General features: G+C 40.2%; 2 protein-coding genes across 2 annotated transcripts; both read left to right on the top strand.

Moving 5' to 3' along the window:
• Positions 1 to 3,336: 3,336 nt before the first annotated feature.
• On the top strand, positions 3,337 to 5,490 carry LOC138340227 (uncharacterized). Its single transcript, XM_069291936.1, has 4 exons — positions 3,337 to 3,924; positions 4,255 to 4,734; positions 4,876 to 4,998; positions 5,110 to 5,490. Exons 1-4 carry the CDS (start codon positions 3,337 to 3,339, stop codon positions 5,488 to 5,490), a joined length of 1,572 nt encoding a protein of 523 aa, XP_069148037.1.
• A 3,282-nt stretch (positions 5,491 to 8,772) lies between these two features.
• LOC101248950 (uncharacterized) lies at positions 8,773 to 9,403 on the top strand. Its single transcript, XM_019211381.1, has 2 exons — positions 8,773 to 8,926; positions 9,036 to 9,403. Exons 1-2 carry the CDS (start codon positions 8,773 to 8,775, stop codon positions 9,401 to 9,403), a joined length of 522 nt encoding a protein of 173 aa, XP_019066926.1.
• Positions 9,404 to 11,157: the final 1,754 nt, after the last annotated feature.

Raw genomic sequence — 11,157 nt, forward strand, 5'->3', positions numbered from 1 at the left:
TTGTTTGATGCTTTGTGAATAAGCCTATAAAATAAACTAGATTCTGTTAATTTTAAATGTTAAAAGCAAATCATAATAATTTAGTAGGCTAATAAGGTGTTTTAACAATGTTATAATTTTAGCATCATTTTGTCATGTAGAAACCATGTCTAAGGTTTAATTTGTTCATATCATTTAGATTCACAAAAGCATGCATATGTGTTACTCCTTCTTTTAAACACCTAGAAATTCATGTCTATAGGCTTGAAAATAACTTTTAACATATCCGTAAAAATAAAATTTGTTTGTGCATATTTGTGTCCTTCCCCATAAAATGGTCAATATTATTTCTATTTGTCTTCCTCATTCATGATGCAATATGTTTTTTTATAATACTAAATTAGAATCATTTCATGCATTTAACTTGGCTTTAAAAATATTTCATATCAAAACCTTGTAAGATAATTTTCTTAAAAAGTCATTATTCAATCTTCCTTTAAAACTTTGGATTGATTTTGACATTGTTTATTTTGAAAAAAAATTATAAGCACTATCTCCTAACCTATCGTTAGTGGGAAAGTCAAAGGAACTACGAGGTCTAGTTCAAATTTTTAAACCCGGCGCATCCTCTGAAGTACCACCTACCCATGAATTTCAAAAGAACTATGTGCATTTATGTGTAAATATTTATGTGCCTACATGTAAACTAAATCTTTTAAATCATTTTTTTCAAAAACATAAACTATTTTTAGACCGACCTCAGATCAAAATTGTTTTCTACGGTGGAGGAGCGCGATCAACAATATCGTGGCATCAATCCCTATAAAGAAACAAACATTTTTTAAAAAATAAAAATTACATATTCAAAACTTGCTCAATTTTCAAACTTTACTTTTGCACATATTAATTGCTTAATATTTGCAAATTTTGTCTATAACATAGCCTCGTATGTTAAGTAAATAAATAAATAAACTTGATTGTTTATTATTGCTGTCATCTAGCCTCGCATATTTAAATTAATAAAATAGCCTTAATTGTTTTATACTTGTTATCACTTAGCAAGCATATTAATGAATAATAATGAAGTGACCTTGATTGCTACTTGTAATCCCCACATAGATTGCATGAGATACGGCCGAGACCCACGCTTGTGGACCTCGAGGGATGCCTAACACCTTCCCCTCGAGGTAATTTGAACCCTTACCCTAATCTCTGGCTCGTTGACCTTAGTTAGACTTAGTTAGTTTAGATAGGTGCCCTAACGCGCCTTAACTCTTTAGGTGGCGACTCCAAACTCGAAATCCCAAAAGAGTTGTTAGGTCGCGCACAAAACCCATTTTCTGCGAAAATGGGGCACGACAGAATGGAGACTCCGCTGGGGATATTAGGTTCTTACCATTACGTGTTAACTGCTTATTTATATGGGGTTTACTATTTGTTAGGTGCTTACCATGTTTAGCTTATTTTGTTTCCTTATTTATTGTCTTCTCTCCATGTTCCACCCTTTCCCTTTTCCTTAATTGTTTATTATCATGTTTCACCTCTTCCCTTTTCCCTTATTTGCTTACATATTTAGTCTCGTATCTTCTTTCCTTATTTGCGTAATTTTAATATCTTAATATGTTTAAATTCCTTTATCCATGCTTATTTATGTTTGTTTATAAATTGTCTATATATTACTCTTTCCAATTTAATTGCTAAATGTTATTGCTTTGATAACTGGCATCCCGCTCATACTTCCCCCAATTGGGACCCTCTTCCTTTTTTTTTATTTTGTTCTCGTGATGTTGTGCCTTTGCACCTCTCACAAACTACTCCAATCTTATTCAAATACCCATTATAGAGAGTCGGCATATGCGTGGACGTAGTGGATAGTTTTACTACCGCGAAGCCACGAGCCTCTCGCATAGAATCCCTTTCAAGTCCGTGTCAAGCCACTCTTAGAAGTCCTGGTTAAGTCATACATGCTGCATAAGCCCTACGTGATTTGACCGTTGGTGTCAATCCACTTAATTAGTAGCCACCCTATCGTCTAAAGGGCCCCAACACCCTTAGAAAAATTGCATATTTATGTGTCAACGTGATCATAATAATTAAATCAAGCCAACATTGTCAAAATGGAGTTTAGAAGTGGTTTGTTACTTTGTTTGCAGAGTCATGGCTCACCCTCACTTTCCCAACATGCAAATGGTGGTCAAAGTCAATCCCATCTTGAAGACTTGGTGGAAAGATATTCAAAAAATCGAGAGTTAGAAGCAAATGAACTGTTAGGCAGCCTCACAGCTTTGATATCCGTAGAGTCAGATCGTCACTTAATCAAGGCATTGGTGAAATTCTGGGACAGTGAGAGGTTAGTCTTCAAATTCAAGGATTTCGAGTTAACCCTAACAATCGAAGAAGTTGGACTATTCATGGTTCTCGCATACAAAGAGTTGGAAATGATTGTTCCACACATGCCATGTCCAAGATCTTTTCTGAAGCAAATGGGCATGTGTCATAATCCAAAACTACTTTGTCTGAAAGAAGGTTGGATTTCTTTAGAGTTCTTATATTCACGCTTTGGGGATGCGGAAGGTCATCAAAACTTTCATAGAGATTTTGCTTGCTCTTCTGCAAAATGGGAAAGGTATCGTCTTAATGCATTTCCTGTCGCCCTATTAGGCTCATTGGTTTTTCCTAGAGAAGGAGGAAAGATCCACACCGGCTTATGTTATGTGGTTCGTAAGTTGGCTCGAGGTGGGAAAACCTTGGTCCCCATGATACTTGCAGAAGTTCTAAGAGCTTTGACTGCATGCACCAAAGGCAAAAGATACTTTGAGGGGTGCAACTTTCTGCTGCAACTTTGGGCCGTCGAACATTTCTACCAAAGAGCTAATAAAGTAGATATTGCTAGAGGGACTATGGGGAACAAAATTATCAACCATCCCCTAAGGATGAAACATTTTATCTCCCCTGTGGGAACAGAGGAATGGTTCACATACCTAAAGGAGCACTCACCCGTTGAAATCCAATGGAAGTATTATTGGTTGAAGCCACGACGTGCCATCATAAGAGGAAATGAACTTTACTTCATTGAGCTTATTGGTTTGAATGGTGTGCAACCATACGCACCACTTCGAGTCCTTCGACAATTCGGAAAGATCCAAATGATACCCCTGCGATCCCACATGAGCCACTATGGATATGACTTTGGGTAAGAATTACCGCAAGTGAACACCATACTGCGAAGATGGAAGAATGTGATAACTATCGATGTTCAAAAGCACCGACCCTTCTGCACACCTGAATATTATTTATGGCTTTTAGAAGATGCAGAGCATAGAGATTTGAGCGAAAGAGGTCTTCCTGGTTTTGGCGATGAAAAAGAGAGAAGATAGGCTCGGGATTGTTGTTCCCAAAAAGTCAGAGTCCCATCAGAAAGACATCCTAATAATGTATTGTGACAAACTTGTAGGGGTGGGGAGAGATGAGAGGATACTCATGAAGTTGTTTATGAGAAGTCTTACTGGAGAGGCCCTATCATGGTACATTGAGCAAGACTCGCGGAAATGGATAAAATGGGTTGATATGGCAACGGACTTCATGAATAGGTTTGGTTTTAATATTAAAAACGCACCTGATTGGTTTTACATTCAAAATCTGAAGAAGAAACCAAGTGAATCCTTCAGAGAATATGCCATAAGATGGAGGTCTGAGGCGGCTAGGGCCAAACCCCCTATGGAAGAATCTCAAATGAAAGACTATTTCATCCGTGCCCAAGAACCACAATACTATGACCGAATGATGCTGGTGGCTGAAAAGAGTTTCGATGAAATCATCAAACTAGGCAAAAGAATTGAAGAAGGCATAAAGAATGGGACTATCATCAACTTGGAGGCTTTACAAGCAACCAACAAGGCTCTGCAGTCTGGTGGAATGATAGAGAGTCGAAAGAAAGCAGGTTCTGTAATGATGGCTCATGGAACTAGGACCCCTTTGAGGCACAAGACAATAAACCCACCGCCATCCCCATACCCTCACACCCCATACCCTCAACATCCCTCAGCTCCACCCCCTATATCTCCCCAACCCATGCCAATATATTACCAAAACGCTCCTCCTCAATATTTGCATGCCTCAAATCCGATCTATAATGTTCAAACAACACACTTCCAAACTCCACCACCCACTCAAACACCAAATTACTGAAACAGGCCTTCCTATGAAAGAAGACCTACAAAAACCTATACCCTTTTGGCTGAACCCATAGCACAACTTTATGAGAGACTGAAACAGGCAGGGTACGTCTCTCAAATTCTTGCATTACCTGTGGATGTACGCGCGAAATGGTACGACCCTAACAAGGTCTGCGCCTACCATTCTGGGATGAAGGGCCACACCACCGAAGTTTGCAGAGCCCTTAAGGATAAGGTTCAAATGTTGATTGATACAAAAACCATCCAACTGAAGGATCCTACACCGAATGTTGCAAATAATCCTCTCCCTAACCATCAATTCAACATGGTGGAAGCTGGTGATGTCTGGGATTGGGAAGAATCTATCTGGGCTGTCGAAAAAGAAGAAGCCATGTCTACCACTGCCCAAGCACCACTAATAGTGCATGGACTCGCCCCATTTGAAGTAGAAGTTGCTGCACCCAGACCACCGTTTGCTGTCTATAAGGCATCCTCCCCAATACAATGTGACATACATGTTGTACCTTGGGATTACAACAAAACAGAAACAAATGTGGAAGAGACAGATGTTGCAACACGGGTCACCAGATCTGGATGAATTTACACTTCTGAAAATTTGGTTCAGGGAAGCTCTAGCAAATCCAAAGCACCAGTCGTAGAGCTTGAGGATCAAAGTATTTGGAAAAAGGTCAAAGCTAAATAATACTCTGTCATTGAGCAGCTGAGTAAAACCCCTTCCCAAATATCAATTCTGGAGTTACTGCAATCTTCCGAAACTCATCGAGATGCCCTTCTGAAGATCCTTGGTGAAGCTTGTGTCCCATCTAACATCACTCATGGAGAGGTATCCCAAATGGTGGGGTAGGTCTTTGAGGTTTACAAAATATCTTTTCACAAAGATGAGCTGTCAATCGAAGGAACAACTCACAATAAAGCTTTGAACATTTCGGTTCAGTATCAGGATAAGGTGATAAACAAAGCATTAGTTGATGCAGGTTCAGGTTTAAACATTTGCCCTCTGAGCACACTGACAAGGCTGGGTGTGGATAGTGCAAAAATTCAGACATGGAAGATGAATGTGAGGGCATTTGACGGCTCTCAGAGTGGCACTATTGGGGAAATAACTTTGGACATGCTCATTGGTCCCGTCACTTTCCCCATAGCTCTCCAAATTTTGGACATCCCTTCATCGTACAACTTATTGTTGGGTCGTCCATGGATTCATATGGCTGGAGCAGTTCCATCCACTCTTCACCAATGCCTGATGTTTGAATGGGATTACGAAGAGGTTGTAGTCCATGGAGAAAAAGGGCATCCTGTATACACGATTGAATGAAGAGAGAACATGGATGGCGAAATGTACCATACAGTGGAGCTTGTTGGTAATATTGAGTTGCAACCTTGGTTCAGCGAAAAAATCATAGATATGATGGCCTGGTTCGGTTTTGAGCTTGGGAAAGGTTTGGGGGCTGAATTACAAGAGATAGTCGAACCTATACAGCCTGTTAGACATTCCACCACTTTTGGTTTAGGGTATAAGTACACCACCAAAGAATGGCTCGATTGGCGACCACCTAGAGATGGGTACTACTATCCATTGAAGAAACCCATACCGCCAATCTATCAATCATTTCGATCAGCAGGTTTCATGAGAGGCAGTATTGATGAGATCTCAGACGACTTGAAGGGGTTACCGCTAACCAAAGAAGAGGGGAAAGTTTGCAACGTAGTGATCAACGAGGAGGAGAAAGGGGGACCTAGTGGAAGCAAGGAAGCAAAGATCAGCGTCAGCAACTGGACCTCGACTCCATCCAGACCTCGTCGAGCATCGGGGTAGCCTTGGAAGATGTTTTTCTATCAAGTTTTAATTCAAATAAAAGAGTTTTTAATAAACATTTTAATTCTCATCCCCTGTATTGCTTTCGAATGAGGACTTATGAAATTTTCAAATCTTTATCAATAAAGTTCTTTTCCCCATTTTTTGTCTTACATTTAATTTTTTGCTATTTTTTTTCTCACCAGCAAAATTCATTATAAAAATGTCGAATCTGAGACTATGGCATACAATGAGACTGCTCAACTTAACATTAATGACTTAGAAGAAGTCGAAGACAATGAGGTTCCCGAGGAGTTAATCAAAAGGGTTGAGGAGTTCGAGGAAAAACCCAATCCTAATTTGGTAGAGACAGAAGTGGTGAATTTGGGAAATGCAGAGGTGATACAAGAAACCCGGGTAAGCATCCACGTGACAAAAGAAGACAAGAAAGAGTACACCGAGTTTCTCATAGAGAATAAGGATATTTTCGCATGGTCCTATGCAGACATGACAGGGCTAAGTACTTCAATCGTAGCCCATCGACTGCCCACTGATCCAGCATGTCCTCCGGTAAAACAGAAGTTGAGAAAATACAAGCCTGAGATGAGTTTGAAAATCAAAGAAGAAGTATCAAAGCAATTAGATGCTGGGATACTTTATGTGACAGAATACCCAACTTGTCTTGCAAATGTCGTTCCAGTGCCCAAGAACGACGGCAAGGTCAGAGTTTGCGTGGATTACCAAGATCTCAATAAAGCTAGCCCTAAAGATAACTTTCCATTACCAAACATACACATACTGATTGACAGTTGTGCTAAGCACGAAAATCACTCATTTGTGGATTGCTTTGCCGGCTATCATCAAATTGAGATGCACAAAGACGACGCTGAGAAAACCGCCTTCATCATGCCGTGGGGCGTCTATAACTACAAGGTGATGCCTTTTGGATTAAAGAACGCTGGGGCTACGTACATGAGAGCGATGACTACTTTGTTTCATGTCATGATCCATAAGGAAATTGAAGTTTATGTGGATGATGTCATCATCAAATCAAAGGAAATTTTAAATCATTTGGTAGATTTACGGAAATTCTTTGCCAGGCTACGCAAGTACAATCTGAAACTGAATCCGGCAAAATGTGTCTTTGGTGTGCCTGCTGGAAAGCTTTTAGGTTTCATTGTCAGTCGTTGAGGTATAGAATTGGACCCGTCGAAGATCAAAGCCATTCGTGATCTTCCCCCACCAAAGAGCATGAAGGAGGTAATGAGTTTCTTAGGGCGACTTATCTACATTAGTCGTTTCATTGCTCAGTCTACTGTCATCTGTGAACCTATCTTCAAGCTGTTAAAAAAGGATGCTGCAGTGAAATGGACAAGTGAATCTCAACAGGCATTTGACAAGATCAAAGACTATCTATCCAATCCTCTTGTATTGGTGCCACCAGAGTCAGGTAGACTATTACTTTTGTATATTTCAGTATTGGATAATGCTTTCAGTTGCATCTTGGGACAACACGATGAAACAGGGAGGAAGGAGCAAGCAATATATTATATGAGCAAGAAGTCACATCGTGCGAAGCCCGATACTCTCTATTAGAGCGTACCTGTTGTGCTCTAACATGGGTTGCCCAAAAGTTACGACATTAACTCTCATCGCATACTACTTATCTGATTTCAAGGATGGATCCTTTGAAGTATATCTTTCAAAAGCCCATGCCCACAGGTAAACTGGCAAAATGGCAGATATTGTTGAGCGAGTTTGATATAGTGTATGGTATGCAAAAAGCAGTGAAAGCACAGGCATTAGCAGACCACATGGCAGAGAATCCCGTGGACGATGATTACAGACCACTGAAGACCTACTTCCCAAATGAAGAGGTGGCTTTTGTGGGAGAGGACATTTTTGAAAAATATGATTGATGGAGAATGTTCTTTGATGGAGCTAAAAATCTGAATGGATGCGGCATCGGGGCTGTTTTTATCTAACCCACCGGGCAACATTATCCAGTATCAGCGAAACTCAGATTCCTTTGCTCAAATAAAATGGCTGAATACGAAGCCTACATACTAGGTCTTTGACGGGCGATCGACTTGGATGTCTATGAAATGCTAATAATAGGGGATTCGGACCTATTGATCCATCAAGTTCGAGGTGATTGGGCAACAAAAAAAATCAAAAGTTGTTACCATATTTGGAGTGCGTGCACAGGCTATGTAAAAGGTTTGTCAAAACAGAATTTAGACATGTACCAAGGGTCCAAAAAAAATTTGAAGACGCCTTAGCCACTCTGTCTTCTATGATTCGACACCCTGATCACAATTACATCGATCCTATTCACATTCATATACATGAACAACCAGCTTATTGTTTCCATGTTGAGGAAGTGCCTTATGGAAACCCCTGGTATGATGACATTAGAGATATTTGAAGAGTGGTGAATACACAGAAGATGCAACAAGTGTACAAAAGCGTACAATTCGAAGGTTAGCAACCCAATTCTTCTTAAGTGGGGAAATCCTCTATAGGAGAACTCCCGATTTGGGACTGCTAAGATGCGTCGAAGCAAGAGAGGCTCATAGGCTGGTCGAAGAGATACATGCAGGCACCTCTGGCCCTCACATGAACAGTTTTACATTAGCAAAGAAGATTCTGAGATCAGGATATTATTGGCTAACTATGGAGACAGACTGCATTCGCTACGTCCAGAAATGTCATCAATGTCAAACTCACGCAGATATGATTCGAGTACCTCCCAACGAACTCCATGTCACTAGTTCACCTTGGCCGTTCGCAGCATAGGGCATGGATGTCATTGGTCCAATCGAGCCAACAGCATCAAACGGGCACAGATTCATTCTTGTCGCAATTGACTATTTCACCAAGTGTGTTAAGGCCACCTCCCATAAATCAATGACAAAGAAAGTTGTGGATGACTTTGTCAAAAACAACATTATTTGTAGGTTTGGAGTTCCTGAGTCAATCATTACCGACAATGGCACCAACCTAAAGAGTGACCTGATGAGATTAATGTGAGAAGTTCAAGATCAGTCATCGAAACTCTACAGCATACAGGCCACAGATGAATGGGTCTGTCGAGGCGGCAAACAAAAACATCAAAAGGATATTGCGCAAGATGATCGATATTCACAAACACTGGCAGGAAAAGCTACCTTTCGCATTTCTGGGGTATCGTACCACAATCAGAACTTCCACAGGGGCCACACCTTACTTCTTAGTATACAACACTGAAGCTGTGATACCCGCCGAAGTTGAGATACCTTCCCAAAGGATCATCCAAGAAGAAAAGTTGAGTCATGCTGATTTGATACAAGGTCGGGCAGAGAATTTGGCATTAATAGATGAAAGAAGAATTAAAGCCATTTGTCATGGTCAGCTCTCTCAGAATAGAATGGCCAGAGCTTTCAACAAGTAGGTTAAACCCAGACATTTCTCACCTGGGCCACTTGTTTTAAAGCGGATTTTTCCAAACCAAGACAAGGCAAAGGGTAAATTTTCACCAAATTGGCAAGGTTCGTACAAAGTCTCTCGAGTACTGACAGGCGGAGCCCTCATACTTGCAGAAATGGATGGGGAAGTTTGGCTAAAACCTATCAATTCGGATTCCGTGAAAATGTATTACATCTAGAGATTGATTCATGCTCTTTTTTAATTTGGAACTACGTCAGACCTAATTCCCGTTTAAGAGGCCATACGTAGGTGCTCTTATGGGGTTCGGTCTTATTATAAATAAAACTTTCATTTTCCCCTTTTCTATGGATAACTGGGGCAGAATTTTTGAGAGGATCTCAAAAATTCCATCAAGATTTCTCCTGGCACATCTTCATACTGGGGCAGAAATTTTGAGTAAACTCAAAATTTCACCAAAAGTTTCTTCTCAACAAGCAATTAGCTTACAACGAAGATTAAATGATAGCTCCACTTTTGAGTCAGACGTTGTAAAGTCTCAACCTATTCCTTGGTCAAAGATTTGACATCAACTTTTATTAAATGATAATTTCAAAATCCAAAGTTTTTTTATATTTATTTATTTTATTTATTATTATTATTATTATTATTATTATTATTATTATTATTATTTTTCTTTCCTTTCCCCCTTTTATAAAAAATAGACGCTCGAAGAGGTATGGATGGCAAGCCAAAGGAGCACGTTACGCCAAATCATGGATACAGATCAACCTCCCCTCCTTTAAAACTAACTATTTTTTCTTTGAATGTAGAAAATACAGGTATGTATACAAAGGAAACCGCAACAATCAACATCACCACATTTGAGCCCGACATGTGACACTCGATCCTTCCAATAAGGCGGACGCCCAAGCTACTGTATGCCCTCAAGCAACTGTTGTGCTGACAAATACATTATGCCTGATATTGCATCATTTTTCACCTACGCCTGATATCACACTATGCTCAAGTAACTACATCATTATTTTATGCCCGAGAATGCCGAAATGCATCATTGCATGTGCTCGATATTTCATGTGCCCGAGGAAACACATCATCGCATATGCCCAATATTGACTTATGCTCGAAGAATTGTGTTATTGCATGCGCTCGATATTTTATGTGCCCGAATAAATGCATCATTGCATGTGCTCGATATTTCATGTGCCCGAGGAAATACATCGTCGCATATGCCCAGTATTGACTTATGCCCGAAGAATTGCATTATTGCATGCGCTCGATATTTTATGTGCCCGAAGAAACACACCATTACATTTGCTCGATACTGCATGTGCCCGATATTACATTGTGCCCGAAGAAGTGCATCATTGCATTGTGCTCGATATTGCATGTTCCCGAAGAAATGCATCATTGTATGTGCTCGATATTGCATGTGCCCGAAGAAATGCATCATCGCATTGTGCCCGAGACTGTATTATGCCCCAAGTTTGCATAAGCTCAAGATTGCACCGTGCTCGAAGTTTACATGCGCCCGAATCAAATCAAGTCAAAAGAGTATCAACAGATGTAAAAAACAGATACGCTCTCTTTACTCATTATTTATATTCCAAAGGCGTCATCCTCCAAAGGCGTCATCTTTCATGGCGTGCGGACTTCATGTCATAGCTTGAGGACTTATTTTATGCTTACCATGTCCCTAAGGTATCATAGTCTAAAGGCATCATCCTCATGGCTGCAGACATCATATTATGGCCTAAGGGT

The sequence above is a fragment of the Solanum lycopersicum genome, chromosome 12 (assembly GCF_036512215.1).
Source record: "Solanum lycopersicum chromosome 12, SLM_r2.1".
NCBI lineage: Eukaryota > Viridiplantae > Streptophyta > Magnoliopsida > Solanales > Solanaceae > Solanum > Solanum lycopersicum.

Bases quoted from the DNA above. Each gene is read 5' to 3' on its own strand.
- LOC138340227 (XM_069291936.1), top strand. From the start codon at position 3,337: ATGAAAAAGAGAGAAGATAGGCTCGGGATTGTTGTTCCCAAAAAGTCA. The intron at 4,735-4,875 runs GTCACCAGATCT...GTCATTGAGCAG, and splicing joins AGACAGATGTTGCAACACGG to CTGAGTAAAACCCCTTCCCA. The intron at 4,999-5,109 runs GTATCCCAAATG...ATTTCGGTTCAG, and splicing joins CTAACATCACTCATGGAGAG to TATCAGGATAAGGTGATAAA.
- LOC101248950 (XM_019211381.1), top strand. From the start codon at position 8,773: ATGGATGTCATTGGTCCAATCGAGCCAACAGCATCAAACGGGCACAGA. The intron at 8,927-9,035 runs GTAGGTTTGGAG...GAAACTCTACAG, and splicing joins TGTCAAAAACAACATTATTT to CATACAGGCCACAGATGAAT.